Genomic DNA, 24,117 nt, shown 5'->3' with positions numbered 1-24,117 from the left:
TATAATTAGAAATTCTTTTTAAACTTACCGCTTACAAAGAACCTCATATTACTTGCTAAAACCGTGGATTTCAATATATTTCTTAGTAAAAATGTTTCATCATTAGATATTTTGTATATTACATTATCAAATTCATAGTAAATGTGCATTCTAAGTTAAACCGTTCAGTGTCCTTGGCAACCAAACAAATTTCTCAGGCACAAAAACAGAATATTCAGTTGCTAGTTTGCACTGCAGTTATCACAGATAGCGTTCTAAAGCCTTGAATAGTACAGATTTCAACAAAGCTCTCCCTGCAATATTACAAAACGTAAAGTGGTAACAACGTACTAAATTAAAGTCAATTATCTTCCGAGTCTTGTTACAATGAAACCAAGTCACGAACGACCAACTGGGAAGACTGCCAGTTTCATAGGACAAATCGAAGAGGCATTTGGTAGAAAGTACTTCAGGCAGCAGGTTTGTGTAGCTCACCCGCCCCATGAGCGAAATGGCACCGATCACCAAAAGTGCATGAGCCCTTTGCAAAGTTCTCACACAACTTTGTCTTATAATTGTTGCTTATGGCACCTGGAATTCCAATAGCAGGCGTGCTCTTTGCTGGTATAGGAGCTGCTGCAGTGTTTACATTGCCTATAAGTTCTCTAACCATGGAATTGGCATGTTTGATCTGGTCGAACGTTCCCTCCAATTCAATGTTTCTCAGATTGGGATCTGATTCATGCTCCCGTATTGCAAGCTTAACACCCGTTATACGGCAAATCTGCTTTGTGTTCATTCCACCCTTACCTATAACGGCACCTGCAAGAGAAGCATCGATGCTGATTTTAGCTGTGGCTGAGGCTCCAAAGCTGGTTGCAGCAGCCAGGCCAGCAGGTTGGCGTGGCTCAAAGTTTGTTGGTATCCTTGCACCCAATGGAGCCGCCATATGGCCATCAAAATGTGGAACAGCAGATTTGCTAAGTTCCCATTCCCCGTGTGCAAAATGGCACTTATCACCAAATTTGCAGCCTTCAGGAGTGTTGTAGTTTTTGCACATGCGAGTCTTCCCAGCAGGTGGCCCATTGGTCACTGCTGGAGGAATTACATTCTTTACAGAAGCAACCCCTAGGGTGTTCAAATTCATCTGTGAAACAGCGGCATAGCCTCCGGGGACATAGTGCAGGAAATGACAGCCTTCACCGAATGGGCATCCAGCAGTGCTGCATAAGATGAGACGAATAAGATAAACAAAGGAGGAACTTCTCAACATCAATGTAGGAAGCATGAGGCCAGACAATGCACAATAATGGATGAAAAAGATATTATCTTGTTCCAACATTTGATGCACAATATAATCAGCAAGCATCTAGACATAAAAAATAATTAAATTGTCGAGATACTAACTGATTGTTAGCATTCTGCGTGTGTACCATAGTTAATATCAAAGATTATTATCGAGATACGAGTTTGAGCTGACCTCCCATATCAAAGATTATTATTTTTACAAGAAGCACTGGTCTCTTGCAAGAGTGCTCTTTTTAAGTTTAAGAAAACATCTCTAAAATTTTACATATTAATGCAACGGTCAGTTAGAACCAAAAAACAATCCACGACTATCTAACCATCAGTGTTAGACATTCAAGAAGAACAAGCAGAGAAGACTACGTTCCCAAAGTCAACAATAGTGAATCGCTGGAAGAAATCTAATGACCAAAAGAACCAAAAATAGCATAAATGCAACAGATTTTCAGGAGCCTACCACATCAAAATGAAAGCAAATCATTGATTCCAACTAACTATATTATAAAAGGAATGCAGGTACAAAGTCCTCTTAATCAAAGTTATCTATGAATTTTTGTGTGAAGAAAGAATCATCATAGAAACTTTGCTTGTCCGCCTACTTAATATCAGTCACATGAATTTCAACCTTTCAATGGGATCTATGCACAATCATATTATCAGTAATATTTAATTAATTAAATCATTTTTTACATTTACAAATGCTTCTTGGTCTCTCTCTAGTTCTTATGCCTTCTACTCTAATAAATTCCCCTCCTAACTATAGAAACTTTTGATCCTCATCATTGCAACATGTTTTCTCTTATATTATCATATCTATTACAGCTATCCCCAAGTGCTCTTGAATATTACTATTTTTATTTTATTCTATTTAACATATCCATCTTGGCATTCTCAACTTTGCTACATTTGTATTACTTCCAACAACATTCCTATATTTTACCAACAATTAATAAAAGAATAAATTACAAAACTTCAACACTATAAGAAACACCTACCTTGTTTACTGCAAATTATAAATAATCTTTGGGATCAACAGAGAGAAAATAAAGAATGGGTTTGTAAAGAACTCTATGCTGTTTAATGCAAGCTGAAAATGAACCCCCTTGCAAAATAAAAGGAAAACAGTAGAAAAAATAAGTTTCTAAGAAGGAAATAATTTGATTTTTGTGGTTCAATTTCCCTATTCAAACTTTTAGTTAATAATTAAAATCCAAGTAGCATTCTGTTCACCAAGGTCAATAGAACAACATAGTCAATCCTTCAAAAATAGAAATAGAAACTCATTTTCCCTAAAACAAAAACCTAAAGAAGGAAGCAAGGAAGAAAATAGAGGGACGCCATTTTTGCTCATTTTCTCAGTTAGTATTTTTCAGATACAAATGAAACAATAACTCAACATATCTGACAACACAAAACAAATAATAATTTATGTCGAAGGTGAAAAGGCTTTATTAGACCATGAATACTGAGAACAAGAAAGCTCTTTAACAGAGACATTAAATTTCCAATAGCAGTTGCTTTGGTCAAGGAAAACAGCAAATGAAGCTTTCATTCAAACTTCAAGTGAGCGGTATTGAAATAGGTGAAAAATCTCAGAAATTCATTCACACACAATAAATTAGTCAGAACAAGGATACAATACCATTGTAATGGTATGTAGGATGTGTATGCTGATATTGTATAAATATCAGCTAAATATTTATATACTACAAGGATGATTCTGTAGAGAAGATTTTTTAGATAAAGCATGGTGTCAATTACTAATATTAACAGATAGGTGACATGAAAGTTTTTTTAAAATTTGTCGTACTTTCACTTAAACATCCATGACAAGAAACTAAATATGACAAATCATTCCAAGTTTAAATATGACTTGCTAACTCAATAATTAACCAAAGGAATATAGACATACATGAAACTCAATAAATGTGCCTAACTAACCAATTGCCAAAACCCAATTTTTTTATCATACATATATATACACACAAGTATATATCACTATGCCTAACTAACCAATTGCCAAAAACCCATTTTTATCATTTATCTGGCTTTAGATTAAGTTCTATCTCATAGTTCATGTTTTTGTTTTAGTGAACGAGAAGTGGATAAATTGCAAGTGTATCCAATAGGATGCAGCCAACCCATACTAAAAAACAAAAAACTTCTTATCTGTACCGAACCACATCCTATTTAAACTAAACAAGAACAAGAAAAAATCCTATTTCATTCAGCTAAGACTAACGAAGACCCAACGACACTACAAAAGTACAGGTTGGGATCGCTTAAATTTTAGAATCATTTCAATATAATTCAACAGTATTCAAATAGAATTTCCAAAATCTCTAAACTTAATTATAAATCAAGTCCTATATATAAGTCAGAACAAGAGGGAACAAGAACTTTTAGAATATGTAGGATACATACCCTAAAAAGAGCAATGGAAAAGATATTTTCATCAACTTCATCAACTGTTTTCATCCACATTTTAATGAAGGTTTAAATGACCGACTTAACTTAGGTAATTTAAATAGGTCAAATGAGCATAGAAATTTTAATTTTTATCGTAGAATTCAAACTTATAGAACAAACTTTAAATGAGATGTATAATAGAGAAGCCGTTAGACGAGATGATATTCCGATAGAGATATGGAAGTGACTAAGGATACAAGGTATTGAATAGCTTACAAAATTATTTAACATGATATTGAAAATAAAAAAATATCTAATCAATTGAGGATAAGTACTGTAGTTCCCTTATATAAGAACAAGGGAGACGTACAAAATTGTACAAATTATAGGGGTATTAAACTAATGAGTCATACAATGAAACTTTGGGAAAAAATAATAGAAAAAAAGATTAAGGAAACCACTGTGACCAAAAAACAATTTAGATTCATGCCTGGAAGGTCGACGATAAAAGCTATGTATCTTCTTAGACAATTAATTGAAAAATATCGGGAGCAAAAACAAGATCTACACATGGTATTCATTGATTTAGAAAAAAACTTATGATAGAGTCCCAAGAGAAATTATATAAAGAATTCTAGAAAAAAGATGTGTTAACGTAACATATATTGAACTAATTAAAGATATGTGCGAGGATGTAACGACCAAAGTAAAGTAGGAATGTAAACGAGCCGAACAGTATTAAGCTCGAGCTCGGCTCGTTTAAGTTATATTCGGGCTCGAGCTCGAATCGAACTTTTATCATAAAGCTCGAGTTCGGCTCGTTTTGGAATTACTAAGCTCGCGAACAGTTCAAGCTCGGCTCATTATTAGCTCAATTATCATAGGTAACGAGCCTAACTCTTTAAGCGAGTTCGAGCCCATTTTTGGGTTCGTTTTAGAGCTCGTTTTTAGACTCGTTTTAATCCTCGTTTGGCAGACTTGTTAAGCGAGCTCGAAAACTCATTTGAATAAATATTCAAGAAATCTAACAACTAAAATAATATAAACTTAACACATCATTAAATATCCCAAACTACTACATTAAACTTCCAAACTCAACACACCATTGAACATGTTCGTGAGCACTTTAATCGAGCCGAGCTCGAGCCCGAGTTCATGAGCTTATAAACGAACATGTTCTCGAGCTTTTTAAACAAGTCGAGCTCGAGCCTGAGTTCACGAGCTTATAAACGAACATGTTCTCGAGCTCTTTAAACAAGCCGAGCTCAAGCCCCGAGTTCACGAGCCTATAAACGAACATGTTCTCGAGCCCTTTAAATGAGCCAAGCTTGAGCCCAAGCTCGCGAGCCTATAAACAAACATGTTCGTGAGCTCACGAGCCGAATATCCTTAAGCTCGAGCTCAGCTCGATAAAACTGTCGAGCTCGAAATTGAGCTCGAGCTCGGCTCGATAAGTTAAACGAACGAACTCGAACGAGCTTTTTACTATATCGAGCTTCAAATAGCTCGCGAACCATTTGGTTCATTTACATCCCTAGAGTAAAAACTTCAAGCGGAGTGACTGAAGTATTTCCAATAAAGATAGGATTACATCAAAGATCAACTCTAAGTCCCTATCTTTTTATACTAATTATGAACGAACTCACTGCGCACATTCAAAACACAGTACCGTGGTGCATGTTGTTTGCAGATGATATTATTTTGGTAGATGAAACACGTGAAGGAGTAAATGCTAAACTAGAATCTTGGCAGGAAACACTAGAAGGGAAAAGTTTTAAGTTTAGTAGATTAAAGACAGAATATATGAAATTTAAATTTAACAAAAATAGAAGTAATGAGACAATCGTTAAGATAGGAGAGGACGAGTTGCCCGAAACCGAGAGATTTAAATATTTAGGATAATTTTTGCAAAATGATGGAGAGATTGAGAGAGATGTCTTATATAGAATACAAGCAGGATGGTTGAAATAAAAGGGAGCGTCAAGCATTTATGTGATCGTAAAGTACCTCTTAAACTTAAAGGAAAGTTCCATAAAACTGCAATTAAACCTACTATATTATATGGAGCTGAATATTAGGCTATGACTCGAGCACATGAGCAGAAGATGAAAGTTGCAGAGATGAGGATGTTAAGATGGATGTGTGGACATGCAAGGATGGCCAAAATAAGAAATAAGAGCATTAGAAACAAAGTCAGAGTTGCATCTATTGAGGAAAAACTCCAATAGGCACGTTTAAGATGGTACGGACGAACAATAAATGCTCCAGTTAAGCGATGTGAAACTATGATAAACATACATATCAAACGAGAAAGAGGAAGACCAAAAAAGACTTGGTTAATAACAATAAAATAAGATAAAATTTATTTAAATATAGATGATGATATAGTAGGAGATAGATCTCAATAGCGTAAAAGGATTCATACAGCCGACCCCACCTATTTGGATAAGGCTTGGTTTTTGTTGTTGTTGTTGTTGTTGTTGTTGTTGTGGTGTAGGATACACATGCTCATAGTGTACACATTTTATCAAAACATCCATAAAGTACAAAGTATCATCATCTAAAATGATGTCACTGAGAAGCTGATTTATATTAAAAAAAAATAGTACACAACGCCAATATAAATCTATAAAGTACAAGAATATATATTTGACCTGTAATATTTTTGCTTGAAAACAAATAACTTATGAACACACATATATGATAAAAAAGCATGATAGGACATTTTACTATTGAAAATGACTTGCTAAATCAATGACTAAAAAAAAAGGAAAAGAAAACAGAAGTAGGAAAAAACATTCACTTTGTGAATGTTTCTTGGCAAGAGAATCATTTCCGATGATTTATCTGTTTATATATGTTATTTCATCTCCTAGTTCACACACTAATGATTCAAAAGCTAAAATGCATGAAGGTGTCAAAAAGGACAAAAACCAAACCAAAATAGAAATAATTTCTTTGTTGTTTGCACTACACATTCCTTCTATATAAAACCAGATCAAGAAAATTCCTATTTTATTTTAAAGAATAACCACAATTACTATGTTAATCATGTTTTATCTTTCAAAAGAGAATTGGGATATTAACAGCACAGCTCATAAGCGAATGTTGAAAAAATAATTGATGTTTACTTTTTCTTAGTTTGAAAAATCAACTGAAATACCTTTGGATCATTTGAAATTCATAGAAAACCTATGCATATCCTAAACAGCAACTCATTCAGGACAGAAGATTCAACACCACATCATGACATGCTATCAATCAATCAAAGTCTAAAACCCTTATGTTAAGTGAGCAACAAGGTTTCACTTGACCCATCCTTTCTCTATTTTCTTATGTCAGTCAAATCACTTATAATATCTAATATAATATAACCACGATGCTATCTTCCAACATGTTGAATCTTTATAACAGAAGCTTAAGACAATGATTTTAATCAAAAGGGTGGCATACAGCGAGCAATACATACCTAATCCATAACTACTTTGTAACGAACTGCAACTACAAAACAACTACAAACATATTTGATCATAATTCTTCCAATATCATGCAAAAAAAGGAATCATAAACTACAACAAATAAGTAAATACAGTTATCCTGAATAAAAGAAAAAGATTTACCACCAACCAAATACAATTTTTGAATCAAAATACCAAAAGATCAAATGCACAATAACAGAATGGCTGGTCTGTTGCATATCTTAAAAAATGTTTTAAGAAGGAATTTCACTCCTTCCAATTGAAAAAAAAAGCAAGAAGGTAAACCATGAAGATTTTGAGATTTTCCATTTGTCTAGAAGTTCGTAGAAGTACAAAAACAAACATATGGAAAATGATGAACAATGTCAACTTGTAGATAGGTAAACATAAAATGTCTCTAACGAAGATAGAAGAGAAAAGTATCCCCAAATATATTATACAACAGAACATTATTTGCAGAAACATAAATTGAGAAATAATTAATATCGACTTAATTAAAGTGTGAGTTTTTCACTGTCAGATAAGTCTTCCTGTTTAGGTGCATCTCCACAAAATAACAAATACCCCCATTTCCCAGTTCAAAATGCTTCTTAGGTTGATTTTACCATAACAGCGAGTACCACAGCTTAGACATCAGATTCATTAGCTTTCATGAAGTTACAATTACCTGTATTCAACTAGCATTGCCAATTCATTAGCCTTTAACAAATTAGAAAAAACAGAATTACAAATCAAATTGATGGTTAACTATTACATCATAAATTCATAATTTAAAAAGTTAAATTCTGATAATTTATCTTGAACAGGTTAAGATTAGAACCTGAAGAACTTGGTGCATGGCTTCAATTTGCTTCCTAGACCAGGTTGGTTCGAGTCCGTTTCTGTATCATAACATTGTTTTTTACTCTTAGTTACAATTTCAGTGATTCAATTGCTGTCATACTTCTGACAATATTAAATTATTCCACCAGCCATATATTGAGAACCTTCTCCACTGAAAAGTTACCTTTCTAAATATCAATATGATGTTTAAACGTCTGCCTAAGCAGTTTTAGTATATTGTCATAATTATTAAAAATTTTGTGACTTGTCATAATATGGGAATTGTAAAAAAGTATATATATAAACAGAAAAAAAAACACGCAGACTGCCAGATTGTACTCTTGACTCGAGAAGTATATCCTAATGAGTTCCAAGTTGAATCTTCCTGAGTAAAATTATTTTTTAAGTGTGAAAATTAGGTCTACGGTTAACAAATACCAAATAGAAAAGGTGTTTAATGCGGAGCCATTGTGCAAAACAAAGAGTTGATCAACAATGATTTCAAAGGAAAACAATCCGATGGCAACTTTAGTATCAAACATATTCGTGTACAAGTCCTTCAAAGTATGAGCTTCACAGTATTGATCAACAACGAGCACATGACAATCGACTAAAACGGAAATTAGATTTGGACCAACAGCCAACACATCTGGAAAGAAGCAAGCGTAAGACGCTTGTTCAAAAGTAACCTACTCCAAACAAAACAAAGCCTTCCTTTGCGTACCTTTTATACGCTTTGTACCGTTCGTAGCACCTTCAGCTCGCGCCCTCTTGCGAGCGTCCATAGTTGCAAACGAAAGACAAGATGGTTTGCTGGAGAGGGACGGATTTAAACCCTAGATCGCGGGCGCAACGCCGAGGTGGAGTGCAAAACCCTAGCTTGGGCTCGAAGGAACTAGGGATTTGGTAACGAGAGTGGTCCGGGCTAAATTAAGCGATTGGGGGGCGGACATCAGACGTGCGATTCCAATCGGATTAGTTATGTGGTTCTAGAATCCGCGCACACAACTTAACTACCGTAATAAGTGCGCACTTAAAATGATTAAATTTATCCTAATCGTCACTACATGATTTCCTCATAATTAATGACGAAATTGCCCCGTTATTTAGTAAAATGGCAAACGGCAATTTTGCGTAGGCACTCAACTTTAATAAATAAATAATGAAAGCCTGCCCTCAACTTTAATAATTACCAAATGGCATACTTATTTTCTAAAATAACCTGTAAATTAAAAAAAAAAAAATATATATATATATATATATATATATATACCAAAGAAAAAATAAAAATCAGTATTTTATCAAACACTTTTTCCTAAATCTATTTATATATTTTTTTTAAAAAAATAAATCATTTAAATTAATCAATAAATTTGGACTAAAAATTTATCAATGAGTTTAAATTTACTATTATAATCCATATTCTTTTTTAATTTAAAAATCATCAATAGTTAGTATTTAATAACCTGACTAAAATATTTTATGGCCGAAAAAAACTTTAAATCAGTCTATAAGTAGGGTTCTGAATGAATTAAATGTTCATAAATATATTTGGTAAAAACTTATGTATATGTATTTAATATACACAAAATTAATTAAATAAAAAATTTGAACAGCTCATTAAAATAAACAAGTAAACTATATATATGTGTTTAACTCATTAATATTTATGAATAACATTCATATACAATATTCGTGAACAATATTCGCGAACAATATTTATGAATTATTAATAAAACTTTTATCAATGTGCTAAATAAATAAAAAAATAAAATAAACAAATAAATTTGATTTATCAAACTCAATAACTCATTAAATAAGTAAAAATTTTAAACAATCAAATAATCTTGAATTAAGAGCTCAATAAGATTTAAACAAATCAAATTTGAATTGAGAGTTTAATAATATATAAACGAGCTAAGATCAAGCCTAGATTCAAAAAAACTCAAGCTCATAAAAAAATAAATCAACCTAAATTGAACAATCATTTCAAAAACTTAATTTATTTTAAATTTAACTCGACTTAACTCAGTTAACTTATCAAATAAGTTTGAAAGCCCTAAAACTCGACTCGGTTTATTTACCGTCCTATCAATAAGTACAATTATACTCTTAATTAACCAAAGTTATCAAAAAAAAATTCTAAAAATTGAATTAATAAATTTTAACCAAAAAAATGTTAGTAACTTTAAAAAGTTTAAAATTGTTTTAAATATTCCCTCCATATTTTTTCTTTCGAAATTTAAAATCTTTTCATCGATAACAAAAGTCACTGGTTCTCGTGAATATTCTTTTTTGTTTTTTCATAAGTATATCAAGACCAAGCATATTACATAGAAATCAATAACATCTCGTAACATCAGGTAAAAATCATTAAATAGTTATGTTTGAATTAGATAGGAATAATCATATGCATGTCAGTTTCATTTTCTTACAGCCAATTATTTAGTTCGAAGGGATCAACAGTTTTGTAGGTGAGAAAAGACGAGCTGCTTTCCCCATGTGACCCAAGTTATTTGCAGACTACAAGTCACCATAGCTTTTCTAGAGACATCCCTCTAGCCTTTGAGATTAATTGCAGCAAGTTCTTTCTCGACATAATCTCCTGTACAGATGGGAGGGTACTTGCTCGCAAGGGGTGCGTCAGCAAAATGACCTAATGGCTTCAATGTTGCATCAGATGCGATGTGCCCAAAGAGCTGGTTAAAGGAACAAGAAATTGGTTAACCAAATTAAGCCCAGACGCAGAAGAAGCGCAAACATACGGCGGAGAGTACTTACGGTTGATGAAACCCTCCAAAGACTGTGGGATTGTTGTCGAGCTGACTCAATAGCTTCTAGTGTCCTATTAGTTACAAGAACTTCGTGCATTCCAGCCAAACACTCACCTGCGGTTAACCACTCTAGCTGCATATAAAAGCACCCAGCAGAGATGAGCTGCTTGCCAGATTTAAGTTTCTTCGTTGAGCAGTTAGAAAACAGTTGCTCTAAAATTTAATTGTCACTGAGTCATACAGTTAAAACCAACAAAACTATTTCCTAATATAGCTCAAAGTGCAAATTAAACGACTTGTTTAATTATAATGTAAAAATAATCACCTGCTTTCCGGTTTGGATAAGGAGACAACCAAAAGGAACCTTGACTTCCATCTTCTGTCCATTTCTTAACCATATGTTTAGGCCTGGGAATCTGCTTCTCCCATGGATTGTTAGGAAATTCAGGTCATAATGATATCCGGCAAACACAGTCCCTAGACTGCCATGTCGTTGTAGATCACTTCCTGTCGGAGAAAGGAGATGAGGTCCCTACAGTTATCATGGGAAAAACAAGAAACATTAAGAAAAGGAATCTTATAATGAGTTAACACAAAGATAGTCTAGTAAAAGGCTAGTATAGCCTAATAGTGCAAACAAAAGAAGTGTTCAATCTAAATTGGAACTGTATTTCTCAGGTAACACGTCCAAGCTGGATGTGGTTAATAACACTTCATTGGAGAAAGTTTCTATTAAAGGAGAAATCTCTCAAACTGAAAAAAGCACATAAATCATTAAACTCAAACAAGCAAATTAGAGACGGAATAATGCACTGACTATACATTAAAAAAATCATCTTAAAGAAGCCTACTTATTAAGCACATTCAAACAATTACAATGCTCAATCCATATTACATTAACCATCTTGATCAAAGGCACATAGATGAAGGGACATAGACGAATGGGCATAGGTTTTTCTGGAATCTACACTAACATGCGAAAACTACCTACAAAGTGTTCCAAGAATGTTGAGGTTAACTACTCAATGTAACTAGAAAAAGAATAGGCACCATGCAGCAATATCAGATTGAGATTCTACATGGTTCCACGCCATCATAATAATAGTAAATAGAAACAGCGTTTTTTTTGTCAAAAGTAGACTATCATTAGCAAAGTAAAAAAGTTACAGCAATATGTTTGAAGATGAATCTCAATACCTGACTGGCCAAAGAGCAATTCCTTACCCACCTCTAACGAGATATTAATATATATATATATATATATATATAGGAATATAAGGAAATTATATCATAGGAAGTTATGTCTATATAAAAGGCATACAACAGATTCCCCAAACATCATTGACCAAAGTATAAAAGATGAAATTCTCAAACAAGAGTCAAAAACACTAATGACAACACACTACGAATCTCAGTTTTGACACATGAAGGACACTATCTTTGGATTTCAGATTAGGTAGAAGTTCAATGAACTTATGTTGGAACTGGAATCAAGTTGAAGAAAATCCAATTCCAAAAGACCATTGACATAGGTATGACACTCAGGTCATAAGGAATTAAGACATAAAGTATGTATGATAAACAATATTGGGATCCATATCCTAACACTGAAGCAGTAAGTAATGCCGAAAGAACCATTAATTGAAATTTATGAAACTGCAAAGATTGCATAACTAGAATGACCAAAAGGACTATTAAAAACACCACTGTCATTCATGCCCAGATGAAAAAGGTTGAGAGTTGTATTAAGCCTAAACAGACAACATCAAATATGTTTAAACCCTATGAAAATGGATCTTAACACTATTGTTACAAGGCCAAATGATAAAACTTGCATTGAGCTTCATAAGGGATAAAAACTATATAGCCAACCTCAAAATAGTTGGAACAACTAAAACTTGATGATGATACATGATTTTGTTGCAAGCATATGCAAGAATATAGAAGAATGTGTTGGATCTAATGAAGGAAAATCTAGTAGAAGTGACAGCATATAAAACTAAACAAGAAGTATTACATGGTCCATTAAAGAGGTAAATGCATCCTTGTCCAAGCCAAATCCAATAGCAGCCATCTCAGCAACAACCTATGACAAATAAACTCTTAGATACAGACATGGTGTAGTAATGAGGAGTAGCAACAAAAAGACAAACCAAACAGCTATAAGCCTATACCAGATTACTAAAAATGATGTACCTCAATAGCAGCTATCATTTTAGATCCCCAAAGATCCATAGTTTCTTTCCAATCAGGAAATTCATCAGGTATAACAGGTTCAGAGTTCAGTTCCTTCATCCAAAAAGATAATTTACCACAACATATATTTAATCAAAGATTTATATTCTTAATAGATGAATTAGAAACAAGATTATGCAAAATATACATAAACAAAATATTGAGACCTTAAAATGAGTGTTTGCTGGTCGAGGACCAACTCTCCACATGTATCGCCATTTAGGGTCTGGACCAGAAGGAATAGCAGGTTGGAACTCCTTTGGCATAGATTTAATCCTTGCTTGCATATCTTCATCAACCAGACTGCGCGGTATCTCCACACCCTCGGGAGTTGAACCAACCTAAGTAGTTGCATTCACTCGATTAGTTTGATAGGTTAAAAACATTTATTCCATTAACAATACAGATAATCGCAGTCATATATTATGATGTCACTTTTTCCAATTAACGATAACAAGCATGAGAAATAAACAAGTTTAGGGTAGAAAATAGCAATGATCATGGATGGATGGATACAATGTTGTTTACCCATTAAATTGATTATGCCCGCCCAAAACATTTTTGAATATGTTTGTCCTGAATATATTTTCTCGAGTGGCACACTTTACCAGGCCCAACTGAAACCGTATAGTCAATACATGTATTGAGTAAATGATAACTTGGCAAATTTTTTGAAAAAGGAATTTCCATAGCCTGAAAGGGGAATAAACCATTCCACTCAAAACACGCACTCAGTAGTATTTATTATACTAATCAAAAGCTAGATGCTTATGGTCTGGGAGAAGAATCAATGCAAATCATGTCAAAGGACCTGCTAGTTTTTGTATATATCCAACATCCAGAAATAAAAATGTCAGTAGTCTAGTTAAGTTTGTTTCATGTAATTTTCTAGTATTTGGTTGCCAAATGATATCTAATCTAAAGAAATAATAAACTAACTGATATTCACTAACCTGGTGACCTCGTAGTGCCTCTTTCCACTCGGGTAGGAGGAGCCTATGCTTGGTTAAGGATACTAGCTAACAATGTTTCGACTCTAGAAACTAAAAGATTATAATTTACAAGGTGACGGAGGATTAGAAATGGTAATGTACAAATATATTCACATGCAGATATTAGTTATTAGTTTGATTTTGTTAACATGGCATTGAAATGTGTTGCTAGTCAAGATTTCACTTGCCTTGTACAATTGCTATGCTGGCTAACTATATCTTGATTTTAGAAATTAAAGGATTACTTTACAAAGTAATGGTGGGTTAGAGAGGGTAACATACAACTATATTCAAATGCTGATTTGATAGTTTGATTCTATTAACGTGGCACATGGATGTGTTACCCAGTCAAGACTCCACTTGCCTTATATAATTATCCTAGATTTGAAGGAATGACTAAGGTGGCGTTTGGTTAAATGATAGGAATAACTATGGGTATGAGTTTGATAGTAAGGTGGAATGGAAATGGAAATGGAAATGGAAATGGAAATGAAACCCACCTAGTTATATGGGTTTGGTTGATTCCCATAAATCTAGAAATCATTCTCAAATTGTCATTTCTAAACCCACAATCCAAACACTATCTTTTACTATCATTCCATTCCCTCATTCCCAAATCCATCAACCAAACACCCCCTAACTGTGTAACAATTAGAGAGTTTATGTATAACTTTTCTTTAAAAAGTTGATGTCTAAACTTGCAATGACACTCATAGTTCATGCATGAATTTCGTCCTTAACCCCTTTTTTTTACTACCAAAAGTCAAATTCCTAACAAGACTAATCAAACAAGTTGAGGTATAGTAGTAGTGGTATACAAATTTAACAAAGAGAGTAAAAGAAGTTTGGACAAAAATAATATGGCAAACAAGAGTCACTATGAAAATAGTGTTCTAGTAGTCTCATCCATAAACATCTCCGTACTAGGTACTTCCAAAACTAATGTGGCACTATCATTGATCCGACTTGTCCTTTAGGAATGTGATGAACATCTCTTACTAAATATTAATGCTTTTGACAAAGGCCGGAGAAATAACTACAAGGTGCCATTTTCCATCAATTTGTATGACAACATAAAACATCAAGACTTCATTAAGAAACATAGAATTGCAGAATAAATCAAGGTCTGCAGTTCACATTTTATATACTTCAAATCATGTGGCAAAGAAACTTGACCGAGTCTTTATGCAAGATGCATATGATGTTGCGTCCTTCCATGAGTTGGTTAAATTTGTTTAGTCAAAAATGATCAAGTTAAAGATTGTTTGACAGAACTAACCTAGAGGCTCATATACTGAAAAATCATGAGAGAGTGAGGGATGTCTACAATGAGTACACTGACAGGTTTTGTTAGATAAATTCTACAGGATTAATAATAGTGATGCTTATTGTATAAACAATTTATGGTTTAACGATGTAAATATTAAACACTTGTATATGAATTTTGTTATACATTTACGTCATAGATATATAATTTCTTTTATAGAGATCATTAGATGAAGGGGAGCCTTGATGCAATGGTAAAGTTACTACCGTGTGTGACCTAGTTTGAGTCGGAATCATCCTCTTGCATAGCAAGGTAAGGATGCGTATAATAGACCCTTCTCCGAGACTCTGCATTGGCGAGAGCTTTGTGTCGTGGGCTGTCCCTTTAAAGATCATTAGATCAATTAATTTGATATGCTATGTGATAGATGTAAAACTTCTCTTTCTCTCAATCTATATATATATATATATATATATAGAGAGAGAGAGAGAGAGAGAGAGATAAATAGATGTACCAATTTTCTCAGGGCACCCCTTCTTCTTGAACAACAGCATAGCCCTGCAACTTCTGCTTTATAGATCTAAGGTTGTTCTTACTGAACATGTATATATATGTATCTGTATAAAATGACTACATAGTATCCACATACCATATTATTGCTTGCATACTCCTAAAAGAGATAATTGATGGCTAAATAACTATTTCTAGTGCATGTCTCAAATACTTCCACTCTTTCCATTTTAACAAAAAATTTATCCTTACATTTCATTTTTCCCTTTTCTTTTGCACATTTCATTCCAATGTACTGAATTATTATAGGTTAATTCGATTTCACCCTTAAACCAAGTTGGCATCATACCAATTCACACCTTTTAAGTTGGTATTCATCCCTTCTGGATCTGATATCTGCTCGCACACGTGGCAGATATTCATGCAAAAAGGCGGACATAAAAAAGGCCGGCATCAAGATCCAATTTTGAGCTCAAAATACAAAGTTTTAGTCAAGAGCATAAGAATAATGCCGTTTCGAAAGTTCAGTGATCACCTCGGAAGAAAATTATCACTGTGTACAATTATTAGGAAACAAATTTATACTCGGGAATAAAAACAAACAAACAGCGAGGGCAGGGGAAAAGGAAAGTAAGAAAAAGGGGACACCTGGAAATGTAAATTAGGGCGTGCTTGTTGGAGCTTGAACTCCTCGGATCGCTCGAAGTACCGCTCCATCATATCAAGGAACCGGTCATTGTCCTCCGCGGTGCAGCGAGGGTCCTTCACGAGGAGCGCGCCGGTGTCCCTGAGACTTCCGCTCACCGCCGCACATAGCGCCCTAAACTCCTCGGCATTTCCAACCTCGTCCGAAGCCGAACAAACAGTTCCGCCGCTCCTGGCGGAGATTTCCATGTACCGGGAAAGATCGATCACAGGGAGGTCCATTGACAGAAACCAACACGGCAACACCACCAGAGAAGGAAGGCGAGCAGGGCAAGGCCACGAAACGGTTAGGTTCTTGAAATACAAAGTCGATAGTTTACACGCAAATGTGATTTGTGAGAAAGACAGCTCCACAAGCATCAAATTGGAGCGCTTTAAATGGGCATTTAAGAAATGTATTACCTTCGGCCGCAAATCCTTTCCAAAATATTTCGCCTATTCTTAATCTCCTTAAAACGGAGAGAACGATCTGTTACGCAGCTCATCCTCCGATGTCTTCCACGTTGACCGCTGACGGAGAGAGAAATTCAAAAAAAAAAACTACCTTTTAAATTATATTCACTCAAGAAAAACCAAAATTAACGAACAGACGATTTTTGGGAAAAAAAAATAGCTCGATGATTAAACCGATCGAAACTGGGATAGAGATGGCCCGTCAACTACCTTATCAATAAATTTTATCCTAAATTTTGCATATAATAGTTAAAAAAAAACTTTTATATCAACTGCCTTACTTGATTTCTTAAATTTAATATTTATAAATAATATTTCTCTAAATTTAAAAATTAGATATTTATTTTTTTATAAATATCTAAATTTAATAAAATAATATTTATCGAACGGTTTGATCGAGCCTCAATCCCGCTAGTGACAAGAAAACCCTTTTATAGTTTTGGAATTTGGATCCACATGCTGGTAGTTTAGGTCGATAGGTGACACTTAGAATATGACCAAAGAGGCAGATACTTTGAGACAGCAAGACAAGAATGTTATGTGATAATGCGCGTCTGATATGTGTCAAGGAGAGTATGTGAAAGATATAAAATCACCTATAATAATTGTTTGTTGATTGAGCATGTGTTCCAAGATATCCGTTTCTGAGTGAAAATATCTAGTTATGAATGAGACATTTTGAATTGATCTACTGTTTAGGATAGTATCTATAAGGTCAATTTGAAAAAGGGAGATCCGACCCCACGGATATGGAGGAAGGATCATGCAGGTACACAGGCTATAGGCGCATGACGGGATAAATCACTGATCGTCAGTTTCTGAGAATCGACCCCTGGTCATTATGTCAGAGATATCATGCACCCACCGTCTGTACTACATCCTGAGAGTTATAAGGTCAATTTAGAGCATAGACAGAAGTTAAATGTTTCAACTATGGCAAGAAATGAGATTGAAGGGAAAAATTACAAACAATTTTGCATATCTAAAAAGAGTTTTACTTGGGAGAGTTGATGAATACAATAGAGCATACAAGTGCCATTTGTTTATGAAAGATGAACAAATTAATTTATGATGTGTAGAGAAATGGAATATACAATAGGATTATAGAATTTTCTAACCCTTGAATGCCAGTGTCCAATGAAGATATCATAGCAGTGCGAAGGTATTGAATATATATTTCCTTGTGAAGTAAAAGTTTGAGTTATTCAAAAAGGTCATTTAAAAAAAAAACAAACGAGAAATGATAACAATGGATTCCTTTTATTTTTTGGTGGGGAGGTAAATGTATTATGCCACCAAAATCAACACTGTACAATCACGAGATGTCCATAAAGCACTAGACATGTACCTGTCTTTGTGAAACATTCTCTCAAAACATGGTACAAGACTCTCAAAACAATATCTATTAAGTGCATCCCATAAAAGATAATAGTGCATCCCATAAAAGATAAATCATAGAAGACATAGTAAGGTATCAGGCCTTGATACAGCGACTGTTCCCTTTGTAGTGCCTCTGGAAATCTTGGGACAACCCATTCATGTCTGTGATATCAAATCTGATGTCCACCAATCTCTTTACCTTGTCCCAAAGTGATCGAGTAATAGTGCAATCAAAGAAAATATGAGCATCGGACTCCTCAGCTTGGCAGCATAAGGCACAAAGCTTATAAGATTCATACAACAATATATCCGCTGTCCTTAACTTCCTGTGCGCAAGCAACCAAGAAGTAAATTGATGCTTGGGTAGTATGTAAGGCTTACCACCGAGTCCCAAAGGATTTTGGGTCTTTTAGGGCGGAAAATCTCATAAGCCAACACGGTACCATTACTTTCACTCACAAACCATTCAATAAACTTCATGTTTGCTGCACCTATCGAACTCGTACGCTCCACGAGTTCATCGTGAATCTATAATAAACGTTTACTAAGAAGGGAATCTGAGTGCTTACTCTTCCAATGCCAACAATGGATTCCTTTGATCATACTGAGGATGCAAGCATTTGAGAATTGAGTTCCAAAGTTAACTCAGGGACAGTGGCATTAAATAATAGTGAGCTCCAAACCTCAGGATCACTATGAATACCTCAAATCTTCTACACCCATTTGAGATCATCCCTCATTTCATCTTCGCTTGGCTTAAGATTCCATACAAGGTGATATGATTGAATTGTACAACCTTTCATTTCACTAGTGGAAAGTTGTATAGTGGATCAGATAGGTATCACTTCATTTGTATCAGTTTTGTTCTTTAACTGTATTGAGTCAGGTGGCAAGGGTTTCAAATTCATTCATTTGTTTTATGTTATATGTTTAAGTGTGTTTATTTACATCAGTGCTTCATCTTAAATGAACTTAAATGAGCTCTACCAAGTAGAGCGCAAAGATTGTACCAACCTTTTGTTCATTAAAGCCATGCTAGTTAGGAAATGGAAACCAAAACTTCATATCGAATCAAGTGCTACTATTCATATACAGAAATAGTGCATTACAAAATCTATCCAAGAAACCCAACATTCCAAAGCAACCAATCTCATTCCTGCTAAAGTTCCTATGACTTTCAACATAGCTAGTCTTCTAGATGAAGATTGAATAAAAAGACCAAACCATAAAGTAAGAGCACTATATGATATAAAACTTCTCTTGAAATATAGTTTATCAAACACTCATGCTATGCACTTTAGCACAGAACAGATTTCTTAATTTAATATTGTCATAGTAACTGCCAATGGATGTTTGGTTTACCATGTTACTAATGATAAATAAATCTACATTGACAAAGAAGAGCAACTTAGCACCAGCAACTCATCCAAGTTCCATAGAAAACTCAAGTTCAAGCAGTTTCTTTTTTTTTCACAACCAGTAAAACCTTGAATAATATCCAACAAAGACGAGAAACAATAATGGAACTCCGTGAAGAAGATTGCTAAACAAACAGATTCTCAGAGGTGCAAACGATCCAGGTAACATGATGGTACCTGGTGGAGATGATGTTACCGACCAAAAAGGGCTGCCAAAGACCCCGCAGAAATGCCAATAATGCAGCAGAAAGAGACGACGCGAGCTCTCAAAAACAGGAGATTCAGATTCTTTGAGACCTGGAGAGCCAGCGTCAAAATCTGAAGCCTCCCCAGCTCCTCCATCTTCCTGAAGAACACCATCGGCTTCACGGCCCGTCGCATTAAGAACGCCACCAAGAAGGGGAAACCGAAGGCCGCGAACGCCTGGACCAAGACCTCGTTTGGCGGTCGGACGGAGTATACGATCCACGCGCCGAGGCCGAGGTGGGCAACGCCAAGCAAGGCAACGGCCGAACTAAGCCGGTAGATGTTCCTGGCGAGGCCATCCAGAACCTCGCGAGTCTCGTTGGCGAGGGCCGATTCGTCGCGCTCTACCGTAGGCCCAACAATCTCCTGGTGCCGGAGCTCTGGGGCCGGAGGCTCGCCCTCGCCCTCGCCCTCGGGGCCGGTAGAGAGGCTTCTGGCCGCACAGCCAGCTTCAGACCTTAGAGTTTTATGCCAATATAGTCTGCGGAGGGAAGTGTAAGAATCAGGACTATCGTTTTTGGTCGAGGGGAATCTCCCATGGATCGATCGAGATCGGAGATTGGCGAGGAGAGTGGAGAAAGAGTTGGCGTTTACTGGAATCGGCGAAGGAGCAACGGGGTCCCGAAGGAGCTGGTGCGATCGGAAGATAGAAGAAGAGATGGGGGTAGAACAATTAGGGTTCTTGATGGGGTTCGAACGAACGAGGCGGAGGAGATTAGGGTTTGGTCTGCTACTCCGAGCCAGGAAGAAGGAGGCCATTTTTGCGCGACGAACCTTCAGACTCACGAAATTTAAAGGTCAATTTTTATTAAAACCCCTTAAATATTTTCATTTCAAATTAAACTCCTTTCATGTAGTTTCATTTCATTTCAGTTTACAAAACTCGTGACAATATAACAATTTAAATTTTAACGATTCATTTTGAGACACGAATCAACTCACAAATAAATCAAACAAAAGACAAAAGTAAAGACGGCGACGACGGACCCCAGCCAACGCCGGCGAGATGAATTAGCAAGTCATTGTGGGTATCCTTTCTTCCTACTGCAAGTAGTAGGCGAGGAAGGCTAAGGCGGCGGCGCCGATGGCCGTTCCGGCGGCAGGGGTGACCGCGAAGGCGGCGCTGGCGGGGCCGGGGGCGGGGGCCTCGGCGGCGAGTGCTCCGGTGGCTGCGGCGGCGGCGACGAGGACGGCACAAGCGATCTTTCTCATCTCCATTGAAGCGTCCTTGATTTTTGTAACTTACTTTGGAATTTGGATGGAATCTAATGCGAGATGAGAGCGAATGAGTTATTCTTATTCGAACTGTGCAGGCCTGAGAGATGCGTGGGTGGAGGCTGGGTATTTATAGCGTGTTTCTGCGTCTCGCGTTTATTAACCGGCGAGTTTTGATTTGAATCTACCACGTGGTTGGCTGCGCTTGTAAATAGAGAATATGGTCAACGATGTTGACCGTGTATATATATATATAATAAAATTAAATAATAATTAGAGAGATAAATTGAAATTAAACTCATCATCCTCGACCGTCGATCTATCCCGTCCTACTCCGTAACTGCCTGTTGGCCTCGTACCACAGACGCTCACTCTCAAGCTTTTCTTCGCTCATCCATGGAGGAAGCGGGAGCACAAAGGCCTACCTGGCGACAGCGAATGCATGCTCTCACCCATGTCTTGACCCACACCACCGCCTCCCCCTCCCTCCACTCTCAGCTCTTCGTCGCCGCCCAAGTCCCCTGTTTCCTCTCGTGGGATTACCCCCCTTTCCTCTGCTGCGCTCCCCCTTCCGCCTTCCCGCCCCTCCTTCGTTGGTCCATCGCCTTATTCCTTCGCCGCGCTTCCCGCCTCTGCTTCCCCGCCACGTCCTGGCGCTCCAAGTGCCCCTTCCAGCAGCCCCCGCCCCTTGTCCTGTCCCGAGCGGTGGATCCGCCGCCGCTGCGGTGGGGGCCGGAGGAGCGTCGGGAATGCTTCCGAAAGAGGCTGAGGAGGGGGCGGATAGGTATGAGAGTCCCTCCCTTCCTGGCTTTCGCGATTCCTAATCTCGCGCTCTTGTCGCTTCTCTTATGGGATCCACTCTGGTCGGGCCTCGTCAAAAAACCCTAAAACTGACACCGGTATGCTTTATTTTTGCCCTAGCACTCCGTTTCTTCTGCATTTTTGTAAGATAGAGCGTACAGTGGAAAAGGTAACAAGATCACAACTGTCATCAGAAGAATTTTGCTTCTTTGATAAAAATGAGACGGGATGGAAACACGCAGATGAAAAGATCACAACTTTGACTGTAAATTCAGGGCTTCGTATTGATTAACTGTTTGTACTCTTGAAATTGGGTGTGGAAATAATATTCTCATGAGATTTTTATTGTCAAAAATAAAAGATTTAACTTCATCTATGACATATCTAGTTTTGTTCCTATGTCCATATCAAATTGTTTTATTTAAGATAGAATTGGCCTTTATTGTTTATTTAGATGGAATTGTTTCACATATGTGGTCTTTATTGTTTTATTTTTACATGGTCTGAGAGTTTCTTTTAAGTTAGGTATCCCCCTAGCCTCCCCTATTGTTCACTTGATTCTCTATTTTTCTCTACTCATTCTTGATGCGTGCCTCACTAACATTGCTTCACATGTCATCCCAATCACATAACTAAAACTGCAAGCCCTATTCTTTCCTTTGTGCTTAGTTACACTTATGCTTCCTACCTCAATTGTTTCAATATTGGAGGTGTAAATACTTATGCCATGCTCAAATAGAGAAATTGATAGGATCAAGTAATCTAAAATGTCTTTCACTGTCACTCTTTCATCACTTATTCGCAAGGAGAAACAACTAACATTGATTCGTTCAAAATGATTTTGTTGCTGCTGACCTGGTTTTCACATTGATGGAGCTTTCATGTATTGTGTTCCCTTTTAGATTGTGTATCCAGTTTATATAACATACCTAGTCTTGTGCCTCTTGTTTTAGATAGAATTATTTTATTTAGATACAACTAGTTATATCTAATATTTTATATTGAGTCCATAAATCTATGTAATTATTCTATATGAAATACAGTAATACTTTATTTTTACATTTATGATCTAGTAAAGAAGAGAAACCGATACGTTACTTAGTTTTACTATATTTATGTAAAGACGAGAAACTGATATGTAGCTTAGTTTATTGATTCAATAACATGATAAACATGGAGAACACTCTTATTGTTTTACCATCTGAGGAATTGCTGAATGATGAGAGTTTGATTTATTTCATCAGAAGTTTTTTGTCCTTGTACGAAAAGGTTTTATTTTAACAGGTAGGTAACTTCTGTGTAGTATCTACTTTAAGTGTTAGATGTTGTTACATTGTTCATCAAATACAGGAGGATAATATGATTTTGAAATATTGATCACATTCTTTGACCATTAGTTTAATTTTGGTGCTTTATTTAATGATGAGCATCATTACGCATGATAAAGCACCTAAATCTTAGGGTGCCTATCTTGGTCAGCTGCACAAAATCAAAGGTTGTTTGTCAAAGAATCTGTTATGGTTTTTACAATGCAAAAACGTAGAGAATTGAGTTTGTTTATTAGGTAATTGTTACAGGCATATCACAACAGAAAAACGAGGCCTACTTGATTTAGCTTGAACACAAGGTTGAACATGGTACTTTAGTTGAAGGAAGTTTGGTAGTGGAGGATGGTTATGGATATAGGTGACCACTTCAAACAAACTGAGAGTCGGTTCAGTTAGGAACTTCTAATCCAGTTCAGCTGGATTTGGAGCACTTTTTTTAGTTTGAATGAAGTGGGAGCAATTCATCTTGTTTGGATGAACAAAAGGAGTTCAGATGAAGTGGGAACAGTCATCCAAATTAGAAGCAACTCAGATAAGGTGGTTTAGGTGACATTATTCCATGGTTATAGTTAAAGAGAAGAGGTAAACAATTTATGATAAAGGGTGGAGAAGTACAAATCCTAATTACTGATTACTTACTGCCTTGGGATTCTCACCTGAGATGCCTCTCTCATGAGGTTGTCCCATGAGAGCTGCTTTTGCCACCCACACCCTCTCCTTCCCGGGTCCACCATAAAATACAATGATATTTACCCTTCTATCCTTTTCCTTATTCCTCATTTATGTTTTTTTTTATTTT

General features: G+C 36.0%; 5 protein-coding genes across 6 annotated transcripts; 1 reads left to right on the top strand and 4 right to left on the bottom strand.

Annotated features, from left to right (window-relative positions):
- Positions 1-202: 202 nt before the first annotated feature.
- On the bottom strand, positions 203-8,948 carry LOC121969168 (zinc finger CCCH domain-containing protein 31-like). Its single transcript, XM_042519118.1, has 3 exons — positions 8,719-8,948; positions 7,993-8,053; positions 203-1,202 (listed from the first exon to the last, which is right to left on the bottom strand). The coding sequence occupies exons 1-3, from the start codon at positions 8,777-8,779 to the stop codon at positions 449-451; spliced, it is 876 nt and encodes a 291-aa protein (XP_042375052.1). The 5' UTR covers positions 8,780-8,948; the 3' UTR covers positions 203-448.
- Positions 8,949-10,343: 1,395 nt separating this feature from the next.
- On the bottom strand, positions 10,344-16,980 carry LOC121969166. 2 transcript variants are annotated; one of them, XM_042519116.1, is made up of 8 exons: positions 16,880-16,980; positions 16,421-16,649; positions 13,171-13,344; positions 12,965-13,057; positions 12,786-12,854; positions 11,094-11,300; positions 10,776-10,901; positions 10,344-10,693 (listed from the first exon to the last, which is right to left on the bottom strand). In XM_042519116.1, exons 1-8 carry the CDS (start codon positions 16,960-16,962, stop codon positions 10,553-10,555), a joined length of 1,122 nt encoding a protein of 373 aa, XP_042375050.1. In that variant the 5' UTR covers positions 16,963-16,980; the 3' UTR covers positions 10,344-10,552. The 2 variants fall into 2 exon arrangements, with proteins under 2 accessions (XP_042375050.1, XP_042375048.1); XM_042519114.1 differs by lacking the exon at positions 16,880-16,980 and having other exon boundaries at positions 16,421-16,837.
- Positions 16,981-19,920: 2,940 nt separating this feature from the next.
- LOC121969167 lies at positions 19,921-20,748 on the bottom strand. The gene has a single exon (XM_042519117.1). It carries the CDS (start codon positions 20,731-20,733, stop codon positions 19,921-19,923), a length of 813 nt encoding a protein of 270 aa, XP_042375051.1. The 5' UTR covers positions 20,734-20,748.
- A 187-nt stretch (positions 20,749-20,935) lies between these two features.
- On the bottom strand, positions 20,936-21,273 carry LOC121973039 (arabinogalactan protein 23-like). Its single transcript, XM_042524636.1, has one exon. It carries the CDS (start codon positions 21,190-21,192, stop codon positions 21,016-21,018), a length of 177 nt encoding a protein of 58 aa, XP_042380570.1. The 5' UTR covers positions 21,193-21,273; the 3' UTR covers positions 20,936-21,015.
- Positions 21,274-21,508: 235 nt separating this feature from the next.
- LOC121973038 lies at positions 21,509-22,366 on the top strand. The gene has a single exon (XM_042524635.1). It carries the CDS (start codon positions 21,586-21,588, stop codon positions 22,075-22,077), a length of 492 nt encoding a protein of 163 aa, XP_042380569.1. The 5' UTR covers positions 21,509-21,585; the 3' UTR covers positions 22,078-22,366.
- The last annotated feature ends 1,751 nt before the right edge of the window (positions 22,367-24,117 follow it).

The sequence above is a fragment of the Zingiber officinale genome, chromosome 4A, assembly GCF_018446385.1.
Source record: "Zingiber officinale cultivar Zhangliang chromosome 4A, Zo_v1.1, whole genome shotgun sequence".
NCBI lineage: Eukaryota > Viridiplantae > Streptophyta > Magnoliopsida > Zingiberales > Zingiberaceae > Zingiber > Zingiber officinale.
This window is presented reverse-complemented; position numbering and strand designations above follow the sequence as displayed.

Coding starts and splice junctions, on each gene's coding strand:
- LOC121973039 (XM_042524636.1), bottom strand. CDS start 21,192: ATGGAGATGAGAAAGATCGCTTGTGCCGTCCTCGTCGCCGCCGCCGCA.
- LOC121969168 (XM_042519118.1), bottom strand. CDS start 8,779: ATGGACGCTCGCAAGAGGGCGCGAGCTGAAGGTGCTACGAACGGTACA. Junction 8,054..8,718: donor CGGTACAAAGCGTATAAAAG/GTACGCAAAGGA, acceptor GTTATGATACAG/AAACGGACTCGAACCAACCT. Junction 1,203..7,992: donor CCATGCACCAAGTTCTTCAG/GTTCTAATCTTA, acceptor CATCTTATGCAG/CACTGCTGGATGCCCATTCG.
- LOC121973038 (XM_042524635.1), top strand. CDS start 21,586: ATGGAGGAAGCGGGAGCACAAAGGCCTACCTGGCGACAGCGAATGCAT.
- LOC121969166 (XM_042519114.1), bottom strand. CDS start 16,837: ATGCTTGTGGAGCTGTCTTTCTCACAAATCACATTTGCGTGTAAACTA. Junction 13,058..13,170: donor CAGCAAACACTCATTTTAAG/GTCTCAATATTT, acceptor TTTTGGATGAAG/GAACTGAACTCTGAACCTGT. Junction 10,902..11,093: donor TTATCCAAACCGGAAAGCAG/GTGATTATTTTT, acceptor TTTTATATGCAG/CTAGAGTGGTTAACCGCAGG.
- LOC121969167 (XM_042519117.1), bottom strand. CDS start 20,733: ATGGCCTCCTTCTTCCTGGCTCGGAGTAGCAGACCAAACCCTAATCTC.